The sequence below is a fragment of the Priceomyces carsonii genome, assembly GCF_900007245.1.
Source record: "Priceomyces carsonii strain CBS4050 genome assembly, scaffold: Debaryomyces_carsonii_scaffold_4, whole genome shotgun sequence".
NCBI classification, from domain to species: Eukaryota; Fungi; Ascomycota; class Pichiomycetes; order Serinales; family Debaryomycetaceae; genus Priceomyces; species Priceomyces carsonii.
The window spans coordinates 1,213,692-1,228,193 of NW_026946677.1; the positions used below are offsets into that span (position 1 = coordinate 1,213,692).

At 37.0% G+C, this 14,502-nt stretch overlaps 10 protein-coding genes across 10 annotated transcripts; 5 read left to right on the top strand and 5 right to left on the bottom strand.

Moving 5' to 3' along the window:
- Positions 1-65: 65 nt before the first annotated feature.
- Positions 66-1,448, top strand: SPO7 (Nem1-Spo7 phosphatase regulatory subunit; the record flags this gene model as incomplete). The annotated part of the gene is made up of 1 exon (XM_062954130.1): positions 66-1,448. One exon carries the CDS (start codon positions 66-68, stop codon positions 1,446-1,448), a length of 1,383 nt encoding a protein of 460 aa, XP_062810863.1.
- A 284-nt stretch (positions 1,449-1,732) lies between these two features.
- Positions 1,733-2,377, top strand: YTH1 (cleavage polyadenylation factor RNA-binding subunit; the record flags this gene model as incomplete). The annotated part of the gene is made up of 1 exon (XM_062954131.1): positions 1,733-2,377. One exon carries the CDS (start codon positions 1,733-1,735, stop codon positions 2,375-2,377), a length of 645 nt encoding a protein of 214 aa, XP_062810864.1.
- Positions 2,378-2,504: 127 nt separating this feature from the next.
- COG4 (Golgi transport complex subunit) lies at positions 2,505-5,063 on the bottom strand (the record flags this gene model as incomplete). The annotated part of the gene is made up of 1 exon (XM_062954132.1): positions 2,505-5,063. The coding sequence occupies one exon, from the start codon at positions 5,061-5,063 to the stop codon at positions 2,505-2,507; it is 2,559 nt and encodes an 852-aa protein (XP_062810865.1).
- Positions 5,064-5,226: 163 nt separating this feature from the next.
- LAP3 (bleomycin hydrolase) lies at positions 5,227-6,729 on the bottom strand (the record flags this gene model as incomplete). The annotated part of the gene is made up of 1 exon (XM_062954134.1): positions 5,227-6,729. The coding sequence occupies one exon, from the start codon at positions 6,727-6,729 to the stop codon at positions 5,227-5,229; it is 1,503 nt and encodes a 500-aa protein (XP_062810866.1).
- A 249-nt stretch (positions 6,730-6,978) lies between these two features.
- PRCAT00004155001 (uncharacterized protein) lies at positions 6,979-8,343 on the bottom strand (the record flags this gene model as incomplete). Its single annotated transcript, XM_062954135.1, has 1 exon — positions 6,979-8,343. The coding sequence occupies one exon, from the start codon at positions 8,341-8,343 to the stop codon at positions 6,979-6,981; it is 1,365 nt and encodes a 454-aa protein (XP_062810867.1).
- A 266-nt stretch (positions 8,344-8,609) lies between these two features.
- Positions 8,610-10,310, top strand: PRCAT00004156001 (Rpd3L histone deacetylase complex subunit; the record flags this gene model as incomplete). The annotated part of the gene is made up of 1 exon (XM_062954136.1): positions 8,610-10,310. The coding sequence occupies one exon, from the start codon at positions 8,610-8,612 to the stop codon at positions 10,308-10,310; it is 1,701 nt and encodes a 566-aa protein (XP_062810868.1).
- Positions 10,311-10,484: 174 nt separating this feature from the next.
- On the top strand, positions 10,485-12,173 carry CHS5 (Chs5p; the record flags this gene model as incomplete). Its single annotated transcript, XM_062954137.1, has 1 exon — positions 10,485-12,173. The coding sequence occupies one exon, from the start codon at positions 10,485-10,487 to the stop codon at positions 12,171-12,173; it is 1,689 nt and encodes a 562-aa protein (XP_062810869.1).
- A 152-nt stretch (positions 12,174-12,325) lies between these two features.
- VMA7 (H(+)-transporting V1 sector ATPase subunit F) lies at positions 12,326-12,703 on the bottom strand (the record flags this gene model as incomplete). The annotated part of the gene is made up of 1 exon (XM_062954138.1): positions 12,326-12,703. The coding sequence occupies one exon, from the start codon at positions 12,701-12,703 to the stop codon at positions 12,326-12,328; it is 378 nt and encodes a 125-aa protein (XP_062810870.1).
- A 134-nt stretch (positions 12,704-12,837) lies between these two features.
- On the top strand, positions 12,838-13,683 carry PRCAT00004159001 (uncharacterized protein; the record flags this gene model as incomplete). Its single annotated transcript, XM_062954139.1, has 1 exon — positions 12,838-13,683. The coding sequence occupies one exon, from the start codon at positions 12,838-12,840 to the stop codon at positions 13,681-13,683; it is 846 nt and encodes a 281-aa protein (XP_062810871.1).
- A 336-nt stretch (positions 13,684-14,019) lies between these two features.
- On the bottom strand, positions 14,020-14,250 carry PRCAT00004160001 (uncharacterized protein; the record flags this gene model as incomplete). The annotated part of the gene is made up of 1 exon (XM_062954140.1): positions 14,020-14,250. The coding sequence occupies one exon, from the start codon at positions 14,248-14,250 to the stop codon at positions 14,020-14,022; it is 231 nt and encodes a 76-aa protein (XP_062810872.1).
- Between the last annotated feature and the right edge of the window lie 252 nt (positions 14,251-14,502).

Genomic DNA, 14,502 nt, shown 5'->3' on the forward strand with positions numbered 1-14,502 from the left:
AAATCTTCCAGTTCCCTTAGTTAGACAGTGAATTGAAAATTGAAAAGCAAGGCATATTTAGCTACATGACGGAGGCGAAAAAAGAGCTTTCGGAATCTCCACTAGCTCCACCTGTTAATAGTTTTGAAACCAATGAAGATGAATATGAAAGCAAAGAAAACGTTCACGACCTTGAACAATCACCTAGCATGCAAAGCGACTCTGGGACCAACGAACTGGAACTCTATTCCTGCCCACCACATACTCCAAAGTCACCAACTTTGTCCTCGTCAGACTCCATGATGGAAATAACGCCGTTCGGTTCAAATAGCAATGATACTGATGATTTTGTCATATACTCAGATTCTGATGGTGCGTCGCTGCACTCGTTGAGAGCTGAAAGAACAAATAGTTCTGCCGAGGGAGAATCTACAAAGTTAAAGAAAGATAGAAGGACACCTAGACGCTCGAGGTCGAGGTCGAGGTCTTCAGCGAGAGGAGACGACGACACACCCAGTCCGAAGCCTAAAAAGCGTATTAAGAGAAAGACGAAATCAGAGGCCGGTAGTGAGAGGTCACATAAGTCTTCAGCTAAGCATTCAGACCATTACATGGGTAGTGGGTATACTCTGGCACCTTCGACCGGTAAGATATTTCGTAATTTATTAATTTTAGAGGAAAGTTTACGTCTGCAAGTAATACAACAGAGGGCATTAAGAAGAAAATATTTGACTTTCTTAGCTGTCCTTTGCTCTCTAATTGCTTCGATTTCGCATCACTTATATTTCCTTGACGCGCTGCAACCTGCCAATGGGCCACTCCGAGTAATACTTCAATTTGTATTATTAGCATTATTAGTAACTTTGATGTTATACCATCTATCGGGTGAATACAAAAAGACAATTGTCTTACCAAGAAAGTTCTTATCATCTACTAATAAAGGATTACGGCAACTTAATATCAGATTAGTTAAGATAAAAACACCTGTGACAGATACAATAATTGATTTGATGAGAGAAATGGTTGTCTTTACATCTACTATGTGTTTAAATTGCCTACATAAAGTATATCCATCTACTCGTCATAATCGAGAATCAAGATTAGAAGTATTCCTTGTTTCATGCCAGCTGCAATGTCAACCTCGAACTGGTTTGACTGACGTTAAGCTCGTTTTGAATGCTAGAGTCTTCAACACAGATGTCAGAGAAGGTTGGGAACTTTACAGAAGCGAATTTTGGATTAACGAGGGCGTTAGACGAAGGAGTAATATGATGGTATTCTGTAAAGGCAACTACAGCGGTGAAAAGCTTGATCGATCTAAATTGTTGAAAAAAGATCGTCAGGAAAGAAAAGAAAGGAGGAAGTCTACAGTGACAAATTCCCCAAGGCTTAACCAGCAAAATTTAGAGAAACTAAATGGTAGTCTTGACAGTATAAATCCAACTCAATCTGGAATGGATGGATTGTGATGTCGTTATCAAAAGAATCCTAAATAACGTTATTCACTTCTCTTGTAAATTATTTATAAATAATTCAATAATTTTTATATCAGGAAACATTCATAGTATTATTAAAGCAGTCATAACTCATTGCCATATTCAATAACGTGGTCATATGATTTTGATTTCTTCGAAGTCTATGGAAATCTGTATTGGACTGCATATACTCGCGATATCAAAAGTTTATTTCATTACTAAGTGAAGTAGATTTTGTAATTAATTGTATTATTTAACCATAGATAATCATAGATACAATGTTGCAGTTGAATCCTGTAATACACCCGGATACTAATAATAAAAGGTTCAAGTTTGAACCATTTTTAAGACAAGAATATAATTTCGGGTTAGATCCTGATCGTCCAGTTTGCCAGTTCTATAATCCACAGAATCCCACAAACTCATGCCCCAATGGTAATAATTGTCCAAATAAACATGTCTCATCAATGTATTCTAATAAAATAGTGTGTAAGCACTGGTTGAGGGGCCTTTGTAAGAAAAATGACCACTGTGAGTTTTTGCATGAATACAATTTAAGAAAGATGCCAGAGTGCTTATTCTATTCCAAAAACGGTTTCTGTACTCAAACGCCAGAATGCTTATATTTGCATGTTGACCCTCAACTGAAGATACCCGAGTGCCAAAATTACGTGAAAGGGTTTTGTCCAGAGGGACCAAAATGTGCCAATAGACATGTACGCAAAATGCTATGTCCCTTATATTTAACTGGATTTTGTCCTCAGGGGTCAGAGTGTGACTTCTCACATCCGAAATTCGACGGAATATCTGACAGAATGAGAATAAAATCTGATGAAGAGCTAGAGGCTGCCTCAAAACAAAATATTACAGAAACAATTGATAAAATTGAGCCAAGAGCGATTGGTTATGAAAAATCTGCATAAATCTGATGTCTTTTACAGGGGGCCTGATTAATAAATAGTGTTATGTATTTTTAAATCTATAATGCAAAGTAAACTATAAATTGTAGCTTAAAGCGTGTGAAGGATTAACATCATTCTTGACACCATCCTAAATTCGGTGGCTCCTGATTTGTCTTCTTTCCTCAGGAGTCAAAACCCAGTTTATTCCAGAGTATTCGTTATCCTGGTCATTATCTTCTGTCGGAGGTGTATCATTTTGAGTACTCATATCATATTCATCGTCGTCCATTCCAACCAACAATACTATTTGAGTAACTCTGATAAATTTTTCACGCAACTCATAATTGTCTTCGCAGACTTCATTAATTAATTGAGACAAATCTTTTTCTAACTTTATTGACCCAAGCTCGTTAACTTTAAACTTCTTCAAGGCAAATCTCAACTTCTTCTCAATTAAATTAGCAATATTAACGACCAATAACCTCATCCATTTACTAAACAAAGCCTTGTGAAATGTTTGCTTGTATGGTCCAATTAATGCTCTCCAGGAGTTATGGAACCTTAAGACGGAACTTGAATCGTTAAGCATACTTGAAGAATACAATATGTAATTTGACTCGTTTGAATCAGGCAAAAACTCATTTATAAGGATAAGTAGCTTGTTTTTGAATGATTGATTGTATAAGTTAATCAAACTGTCGTTAGTAATTTTGTTAGTAATAGAAACGAATGGCGTCAAAAAATCATCCTTCAATATAGTATCTATTATTTCATTGTCTTTTCCAAATGGAAACACTGATTTCAAGTATCCTTGTCCGCTCTTTGTGACATTTCCAAATACTTTAGTGAAATATTCTTGACTCATTGCGACAGTGTTGATATATATCACAAAATTTGTAAGTTTTAGACTATTGACAGTGCCTCCAGTGTTATTAGCAGCTACTGATGTGGCACCACTGCCTACGACATTGCCGAATGCACTTGATGCTCCTTTCAAAAATCCCATTCCAGAGCTTGCCAACTCAGGTACCGGTGTCCCACTTCTTGAAGCACCTGGGCTCACTGAAGCGCTTAATACTCCATTAGATACCGGTGTCTGAACCCAACCTAATGTCTGATTATACCGGGGTTGGTTGTTATTTAAATTTTTAATTAAAAAACCATTTATGAGATCATTTTGTATCACGTCGAAAGTAAACCTAATAAACCGTTTCACAGTAGAAGGTATGGATGTATCAATTACGTTTCTCAATGTATTATTTAAAATTAAAGTTGTATCCTCTATAACAGACGAACAAGGAGCTTGGTCTGGTGAATTGATAGTGTTCGAATAGCTTAAATATGAATTTAGGGATGGAAGTTCCTCAATGGTAATGGACTTTTCAATAGACCGTCTAAAATAGAAACAATACATGGATTCAAAAGCTGGAAGATACTTTTCATGTATCTTTCTAGTGAAATTTGATTCAAGGATTAAGTTAGGTAGTTTAAGCTCACTACTATCCTCCTTATAGTATTGTAAAGTAATGAACTTTGAGTATAGAGACCAATGATGTAAGATTGATGCTAATTCATTTACCAAATCGCCGACTTCCACAAGAGATATATTATCTTCGACATCAATATATTGGTTATTTTCATCATTGTAGTCATTTTGCCTTCTAGATAGTATTGGGAAAGAATAGAGATCAATTTCCTGTAGTATTTTGTCAATCTTACGAACGTCGTAGAAAGTGTCGCTAATCAAGCCGATTTGGGAATCTACCTCATGTTGTATTCTGGTGACAACGTAGGCAATAGCATTCTCATAAGTCAATCCATAGTATTTCTTGATTAATGGACCATGTTGAGATAACATAATCGATATATTTTCAAAAAGTTCAATTGCAATTGTCGAATATAACCCTGGGTTTGATTGCGCTTCGCCTGTGATAGAGCTAATCAAATTCCTTGATGTTTCCCTAATAATTTCCCCAATAAATTCCGAATAACAATTAAGTCCTGCCTTCTCTTGATTAATCAAGGGGAATAATTGAAAATATTTGGTTATCTCAGGCACATTCCTCTCCTTCGAAGCTTCTCTGAATCTCTTCTGAAATTCAGAAGTAAGTTGAGAAATCCATTTATCGAGAGTGATACTAGGAAACTCCGGCAAGTCCGTGGAAGGAATGACTACAGATGCAAATCTCCCATTGATAAGGTCTTCTGAGAGATTGCTTTTGATGTTATGAATGCATTCAGCTGCGACTACCCAATCACTATGTTCGATTGCATAGTTCGCCTGATTAAGGTTATTTCTCAAAAGCTGAATGTCTTTGACAAACTGTAGAGTACTATCCACATTTCCTATCTCGCGGTCCAACGATTTGATCTTATAGGTAAGTGAATACCCTAGTCCATCTGCGGACGATAATAAAGATGAAAGGTCGTCTGAATGATTCACTGTGCTGGATAAACGTGCTCTTTTCAAATCTATGTTTGAGATCTCTTGATGATGTCTGTTCTTCTTTTTAATCATGAATTGGTTTAAAGCCTTGTCGACATTCTCTATTTCACCATTGATACGTTCGCTGAGATCATGTAAATCTTTTGTGCTTTGCGCCTGTCGAAAGGACTCTAACAACGACGATATTGTTGAATCCGAGGATTTGAGATCCAAAAGAGAAACTCTAGCAGATATATCTTCATTGTGCTTGGAGTCAAGCATTTTAAAGGACTACCAAGCGATTGGTGATGTGATCTATTCGATTTAATAGCCAAAAGAAATGTGTGGACGAGTTATGCTAGTCGAAGAAAAATGGTGTGCATATATCATATATATAATCAGATTACGATGAAGTAAATTAAACAACATATATATATGGCATTTCTCAAGCTAGAGCACCCATAGGGTCATAGAATGGCAAAGTCGTAAATTCTTTACCTTTGAAAACTTCATAGGCTACTTTTGATACGTATTTTTTCTCAGAAACAATTTGTAACACGTATTCATCAAACCATCTATCAGTCATGAGGAAGTAACCCTTTTTACCCACTTCATCACCCCATGAGTTTTCTATCTTCCATCTGATCGGAAGACCAGATTTTGGATCAAGGTGTACTCCCGTGATCACCATTGCATGAGTCATTTGAGAAGAGCCTGTCTTTAAACGATCAGCTTTAGCTATACCTAAGTCGGTTGAAAAACCCAATCTATAGTCAAAAGCATCTACGTCTAAAACACCCGTATCTCTAACGCTGAATTTACCCACATCAGAACCAAAGAAAACAGGTTCGTTATCTTTTAACATTTTGATAACTACGTCCTTAATTTCAGATATTTCAGTGTTCACATATTCGATAGGTCTTCCACCAAAGATGTTGTTCAAGCGGTCAACTGTATAAAGCTTATTGTACTCGTGCCTTGGATCATGAATCAAAGAGAAGCGTGTTGATACATCATATTTGGCATGCGTCTTATAAAAGTCTTTTGGAGTGGTCTCGAAATACTTGTAATTACCATCCTTATCTTTGAATTCCCATACGAATGGTTCATCAGGTTTAGGAGGACTGCCTAAAGCTAAAGCAATAATGCTGTATACCTTTTGGTTCATTGAATTCTTTACCGCATTAAGTTTACTTTTATCGATTCCTTTTGCAATCAAATCTCTTAACACTAAAGCGTACTCCCTCAACTTCTCGGTAACAACATAATTCAATGCTGAAGTTGCGATAGCTTGAGAATTATCTGGGAAGAACTCATTGGGAACAATACCATACTTTTCAATAACGTTAACAATCATGTCCCATTGACCGCCATCGCCGACAGGGCTAGACAAAAGATAGCTCACTAATCTTGAATCTAAGTCTTCATCGGCAGTATCAATAATGTTTTCTAAAAAGAAGTTGGCTTTTTCTAATTTATCATAGAAAAATAAATAAGTTTGGGACAATTGGAACTCGTCTTCTTTCAAGTTGTAATTTTTTATAACGTGCGTCCTCAAGACATTAGATGTCGCAAATATCCAGCATCTTCCTGACAGCTTCTGATTGTTCAAAAAGGCTGGAGATCCAATTGATTTTACTTCGACATTAAAGAAATACTGCTGTTTAACCTTGGCGGCGCGATTAGATTCTGAGATAACATTGGTGATTGAGTTCTTTCCGAACGCATTTTGAGCAAGCTTATTCTTGGGATCTGCTTGTAATTCAGATTCCCACTTGGAAAGCTTATCAACGGAAATTGAGCTATCGCCTTCCTCTCCTGTAATATCTAAATCTCCAATATTATTTAACATATCTTCGCAAATAGGAACTTTCTCGATCAATTGAGGTTCTTCAGAAAGAACACTTTCCAAGTCTAGCTTACTGTTTCTTGATGCTGACGAACCCATATCTGCTTAAAGGATAAACTGCTAAGTAGGAAGATTAAAAAGCTTTTATATATAATACTGTCTTTATAAGAGGAACCCCCTTAAATTTAGTTTTGGGTGCGACATATAAAAGTGCCGCTTATCAGTGTGGCTAGAACAATAGTGGTTAAATAACCACAAAATATTTCCCACAATAGTAGGTGACGTATATAATATTAGACATTGTTCATCTGTTCCAAATGTATATGGATCAATAATATAGATTCACAATTACTTCTTATTTTGTTTGAATTTTGTGGATCTCTCTCTTATTCTTGGCTTTTTAACACGATCCTTTTTATACTTCTTGGAGATCCCAGGTATCAGTGTTCCCTTGTGTGCTCTTTCACCTTCTATGATCTGCCTACCAAGAGATTTTCTATCGGCTTTTCCTAAGATCTTAGAAGCACGGCCAATTTTAGTTTTTTGTTGATCCGTTAATCTTCCAGCTTTGAATTTTGATTTATTTGACGCAAATTTCTTCTTGATATTATCAATATGATTTGGTGATAACAGGGAAGGTTGTGTATGAGACTTTGCCCTAGAGATACGTAACTTGCGTTTGTTGGAATCCGAAAGTGGCTTATCGTTCAAAAGTAATGCTTTATTTACTGAGAGTGTATCTTTGAACTGCACTAATGCAAATCCTTTCCCCAAGTTCGTTGCAGAATCTCTGACAACTCGCACAGATTCAACGTCATTGTCCGTTTTAGAATTGAAGTATTTCCATAAAGTCTCTTCCTTTTCTTGGAAGTCTAAGTTTCCCACAAATATAGTTCTTCTGTTGTCTTTTGGAGCCGGGTGTCCCACGTGATCTACTCTTATATGGCAGTCTTCAAACATAGTTGCGTTCAAAGATACTGCCTTCAAAGATGATTCTTTTTCTTCAAAAACGACATATGCATTCAAGGATTCTCTTGAATCATGAAGCTTCTTTTTCGCAAATGCAATTTTCCTGGGGAGAACTTCATCGAAAGAGATCGATCTGAATCTGATGGATTCAACTTTTCCGAATTGCGTGAATAACTTTTTAAACTTTTTGGTAATCTTCTTAGAAGTGGCAACCAGCGATACAACATTACCGACGAAAACAGTTCTCTCGGCTTTCTTTAATTCATCTTCTTTCAAGTCGATTCTAGAAGCTGGTGTGGCTGTTTTAGACTTCGTAGTGCTTTTCTCAACTTCTTTATCTTCGTCTTTCTCAGAACCCTCTACCTCATTTGAATCTACTTCCCTTTCTTTCTTTTCCTCTTCTTCCTTCTCTTGGTCGCCATTCTTCAAGAGCTTGGCAAAGTATTTTGCTTCCAAGTTTTCGTCCACATCTGACTTTTTCTTTCTCCGCTTGTCTCTACTATGACTTTGTTCATCAGCCACAATTGGATTTTTCAGGTCCTTAACATCTTTATCGTCACTGTCTATATTCTCTTTGCTTTCAAAAATATGTTGTTGCTTTTCAGGCTCCTCTAGAATAGTTCTAGTTCTTTTTAACAGTTCCTTAGGCACAGCACTCGCAGATTTCTTAAACAACTCATCCACAGACTTATCTATATGCTTCTCTTCTTTCGAACTACCAAAGAGCGAGGAAAGGATTGACATCTTAGGAGACTCGCTAAATAGTTACTATAATTCGTTCGTTCCGTAGAAAATTATTTTAGTCCATCACTTCATATAAAAAAAAATTTGGTGATGAAGTCCTGTGTATGAGAATGTATATCCCTTCTGTTTTTCCAATCATAGAAGTATCGAAGTTTACAATTATACTTTTCAAATATAAAAGAAAGAATTGCCTTTAATCGACTGTTCAGAAGTCAAGGCGAGGTAATAAGGAATTAAAAGATTACATTTGTATTTTGAACTGTTCGATGCAAGTATCTGGTACTGCGGGTACCAGTGGTACTGTGACCCCAGCACAAACGAACAAAGAATCACCGTTGACAGACATAGGGACATCCCCACCTCAATTTGAACTACCTGTACAAAATAGGGAATTGAAGATGGAGACTCCGAATGAACTCTCAGACGATGGAAGTACATTGTCGCAGAAACAGGTCGCGTCTCTGCCTTCAACTACTGAGCCCGTTGAGTCGAGCGAAAACAACGCAAATACTGGCAGTTTAAACGATAACAAGCTCACTGAAAAGACTTCTAAGGGTATTTATGATGATCATCATGATGATTTGGGGAATAATAGTATCGAAAAAACAAAGGATGGAAATATCTCGGTCGAAAATTTATCTAATACTTCCGAAGACGTCCATAATCATGAAGGGTCTCAAGAAAAAGAATTCTATGAAAGCTCTGAGTTAAGTGATCTTGCTGATGATGATTCTGAGGCTGAAACAGATAGAATGGGCTTTCTAGACGAAGACGGGCATTCTGACAAAGGACTGGATTTGCAAGCCTTATCCAATTTAACTGAAATTGCTAGGTTAAAAGAGATAGATTCAGAAGACGATGAAGATTATGAACATCAGGAAAGCGAGAAAAATGAGAGTGGTGATCTGGCTAAACCAGAGCCAGAGCCGACAGACAATGAATTAGAAATAAATCCTAAAGATAATGAAGTGGCCAAAAACGAGATTGAAAATGATATTAATTTGATTAAAGAAGAGCTTGAAAGGCCATTAGCAGCAAAAAGAACAGCTGAGCCAAATACGGACGTTAAGAGACATAAACTGGATGATGAGGTCGACAAAAATGACAGGGCTTCTGGAGTTGGAGAAGAAGAGGATGACGAAAAAGAGGACGAAGAGGAAGAAGAGAATGAAAACAATAAATCAGGTCTTGAGCACACTTCCACCGAAGATGTTGATTTGACTGAACAAAGAAAATTGGCAGTTGAAGAATTAATTTCTATCGAAGGAGCATTTGCTCAGCTCAGAGATAAATTATATAAAGACAAACTTACATTACTAGAACATGAATTACAGTTGTGTCTTGAAGGCTCGCACCCAGAATTATCGAAAATATATCATAAAGTCAACGAGTTCTACCAGACAAGCATAGAGTTAGCGAACTCTAATTTGAACTACAATTTGAAATGCATAGATCGTGAGACCGTTGCAACACGGACTGCAATACACCAAGATTTCATGACAAGATTAATGGATTCTAAAAATGAAATGATCTCCAGCACGACGTCTCTGTGGTATAAGATTAATAAGGAGCGCAACCAGTTAGACCAGCTTGTTCCAGAATACAACTTTACGGCTATACCGCACGTGCCTAGCTATGCAGTTACCAGTCGGAGTGGCTTCAATCCTAATGGTATTAGCGTTGAAGGGAATGCCGAAAGTTATCCTAACGGCGTTATTGAAGATGCTGTACCTCTCTCAAAGAAAGCCATCAAATACAACACCTTAGTTGAATTGGTTCAGAATCGCAATAATACAAATCATGAATTAGGGATTCTTAATGGGTTGATTCAATTCGATGGCTTTCCTGCGGCAGTAGGATCATCTCTTCTACGCTCTGATAATGGTCCAAGTTATGAATTGTTATTGAAAAGAGCTGCGGATGATGAGATAAAAGAAGACCTTCAGGCAATGGGTATATTAAGTTGACTTAATGTCTTAGCCTTTCTATAGTTCTTTTATTGTATAGATTTCATGTAAACGTACTTTTTCAGTTTCTCTAGTTAATTTTGGTGGTATTGCGCACTACTCACTCATATCGAACTTATTTTGTTGACGCCAGCTGGTTGTTATTTAAAATACACTATAAGCAATTGATTTGAAATGGTTGAAGTTTCATTGACGGTTGGAAAGTTAGATGCTTCATTAGCACTCTTATTAACAACAGACCACCATTTAATAGAATTTCCCACTATTTTATTACCCAATGGTGTTAAAGCAGGATCGATTGTGAAGATCAAATGTGATCAAGACTTGGAAACTGAAGAGGAAGAATCTAAACATTTTCAAATGGTTCAAGATGAGATATTGAACACTTTTGGCAAGAATCTTCCCAAGGATCCTGTCTTGAAGATAAGGAATGTAACTCAAACGTCATGTGTATTGGAATGGGACACATTAGACTTGGGTACGGCTAACTTGAAGAACCTTTTGTTATTCAAAGACGGTAAAAAGCTAGGAACAATTCCACAGCCATTAACTAATAGAACCACCAAGTTATCTGGGTTGCCTATAAATAAGACCTTTCACTTCCAACTACGCCTAAATACTACCGCAGGGGTATATCAATCTAGTTCAGTTGAAGTCACTACGCATAAAATGACAGACTTATCAGGTATTACGGTCTGCTTGGGAGATATAAGCCCAAACGATCAGTTTACAGTAGAAGATATTGAGGATTCGTTACAGAATATGGGAGCTCATTACCCAGCTCAGAAGGAGATTAAAGTTGATACTACTCATTTCATCTGCACGAGGGAAAATACGCAAAATTCGGAATTTATCAAAGCAAGTGACATGAATATTCCAATAATTAGACCTGAATGGCTCAAGGCTTGTGAAAGAGAAAGAAGGATTGTTGGGGTTAGAGACTTTTATGTCAAAGATTGTGTCTTACCTGACATATTTGCCAAGAATTACTGGAAGAAATCGCATGGTGAATCTAAAGAAGCAAACCCCATTAGTGAACAGTCAGTTGATGTTGCTAAGCAGCTTGCTGAAGATAAAGAAGAGCCAAAAGATTTACCTGTACCTGAGGTTAATGTTGATACACCAAGTGCTTCTAACGGCAAGGCAAATGAAAAAGATGGCTTGGATGAAATCAATATTGGAAATGATATCAGCCACGAAGCGAAGCCTGAAACTGAGGCACACGTAGGAGGGACCTCAGAAGAGCCCAGAGTCTCAAGCTCTCAAATTGACGACACTCTGGTTGCTAAATCTCAGAAAGAAGAGATTCAAGAAGAGCTCTCTCAGAGCTTACCAAAAGAAGATAAGGATGATCAATCTAAGATTGAAGAGCCTATTAATGAAATAGAATCGCAGAAGGATGACACAGCTAAGGTTGAAGCTTCGATAAATGAAGAGAGCACTGACAAAGCAAAAAAACCCACTAAGGAAGAAGAGCCTACTAAGGAAGAAGAACCTACTAAGGAAGAAGAACCTATTAAGGAAGAAGAACCTATTAAGGAAGAAGAACCTACTAAGGAAGAAGAATCCACCAAAGAAGAGGAACCTGTTAAGGAAGAAGAGCCTAGTAAGGTGGAACGAGCATCCAAGGAAGAGATACTTGATGAAGTACCACTCAAGGAAGAAGAACTTAAAGAAGAACCTAAAAGTACTGAACCTGAGCCAGTGTTGAATGATGATTTGAAAGAAGAAAATGAATTTGATGAAGAGGAAACGTCCGACCACCAAGAACAAAATGACAAAGATGTAGTAGAATCTGGGTCCTCGCCTGTCTCTAAGAACAGTAAAAAGAAGAAGAATAAGAAGAAGCGGTCAAAAGCTTAAGTACTTGCTTGTCCTACGGCAAAAAAACTATGGTTACTGTATATTTAAGATACAAGAACTTCAAGTTCTCAAATAGAATAAGATATTTTGCTACCTATGTAAAACTGTGTAATAATTCATAAGCGCTTGATTAACACTGGGTACACTGTAACTTATTCGCCAAAAAGCCTCCTGACTTTCTTTAAAATTGAGTCGTTTTCAGGATCGTAAGGGTGGTCCTTAGATGGAATCTCTAATATAGCTGGAAATGCATTGGAATAATTATCAATTCTATATCTTATCAAATTAGCGATGTGCTGGTTGATTAATAAAATAGCAATATCATCTCTTGTAGATGTGAATCGTTCAAATGTTTCCTCAACTTCTTCAACTGATGTCTTTCCTGGTATAACATTCAAAAAATTAGTTTCCTTGCCAGGTTCGTTTGATGCTTGACCCACGCCTGCCAACAATAATCCGGTAACTGAATCTTCATCGCCAATTACCGCTATCAAAGTCCTCTTTTTCATTGAATCATTTCCTGAACTCATTGTTATCACGATGTTTGAATATTTGAATTATTTGGCCAATCTAGTAATATTTAACCTGAATGATAAACTTATTAATTTTGGTGAACGCACTGAAAAATTATCCAGAGCTTTTCTAGACCTTCAGTACTAAAGATATGGCTATGGAACAGTTTAGGATGTACGTTGGCTTATTGCCAAGGATCAATGTAATTCGGGCTTCCAAGAGGCAGATACATTGCAGTTCAGCTTTGTTTGCAGGGCATTCAAAGTGGGCTAATATTAGACATGATAAAGCTAAGAATGATGCGAAGAAATCAAAAGAAGCATACACTATAGCCACGAGGATCGTCTCTAGTGTTAAAACAGGAGGAGTTGAAGGTAATGCTCAATTAGAAACATTAATCGAAAAGGCTAAGAAGTTAAATGTCACCAAAAAAATCATTGAAAATGCTATAAAGAGAGGAACAGGTGAAATATCGAATGATGGCCTCAAGCTGCAAGAGGTGATGTATGAGTTTATGGGCCCCGGAGGTGTTGCCTTTATTGTCACAGCAGATACTGACAATAGAAATAGAACTATTGGGACAGTTAAGCATGCCTTGTCCCAGTTCAATGCTGCATTGAGTCCTTGTCTGTATTTGTTTCAAAAGAAAGGTGTGATATTGGTAGAGCCTTTGAAAGAACTGCAGTCATTAGATGAAATACTTGAGGATGCTATAGAAGTGGGAGCAGAAGATGTTGATGAATACGAAGACGTTGGACAAGAGTACAATGCAGATAAGCTATTCCGAATGATCACTGACGTAGCGGAAGTAAACAAAGTGTCAAATAATCTCAATGCGAAAGGCTATAAATTGAGAGAATCTATCACCCTGTTTATTGCTGATCCAGAGAATGAGGTCGCCTTTCCGGATGGACAAGAGAAAGGTTTGAAAAAATGCTTAGAAATGTTGGACGAAATTCCAGAAGTCTCTAATTACTACTCCAATCTCAAAGACTAAAATTGTAAATAATTCTTGGATACAATTGTTGAGTCTCTGAATACTCATCTTGTAAGTAGAAATATCAAAATTTAAAAGAAAAAAAGAAAAATGTAGAGCAAAACATACCGTGGCCCATGAGAGTTTAGTCTCAGTATCCGTTCGGCGTACACTTGGAAGCTACAGTTCTTAAATCATGCCATAAACAAAATTTATTTGAAGATAATGACTAGAAACGATCACACTAGAAACGATCACTTTCACCTTCCTCCTTTTATTATTACCGTTCGTTAGTCTCTTCCTCCATACTCAAATGTATTTCAAAACGAACTATGAAAGCAGGAATTTTCAATTGATTTACTTCTTTTCCTTCTTTTCTGCTTCTTCCAAGACGTTGCTCAATTCTGACAAGTCAGGATTACGCCACAACCTCAATTGTCTGTCATGAGCAAAATGTCTGTAGGTGAAAAAGAAACCTGAAGCAATAGCTACACCAACAGCTGCGAACAAAGGATACATTTCCACTGGCGCTTTGACTCCAGGGGACTTATTCTTTGTTGCATTTAATAAAATTTGTGAAGCTCTCATTTTGCTAGACTCAAAATATGGATAATATCGTAGGTTTTAATTGCAAGCTTTTTAATTAGTGATATCGATGTGTTAGATTCGGTTTGTATTCAGCTTCTGAATTCTTTGAACCTTATTTTATCCTAGCTTTACTTGCTTATTGATATTAGATTTCGTTTATCAGAATTTTTTTGACCAAATTTGCACGTCCTGCCTTTTACTGTGTGGCCATCTATAATTAATGTGGTTGGCCGAATAAGTTCCAACATGTAG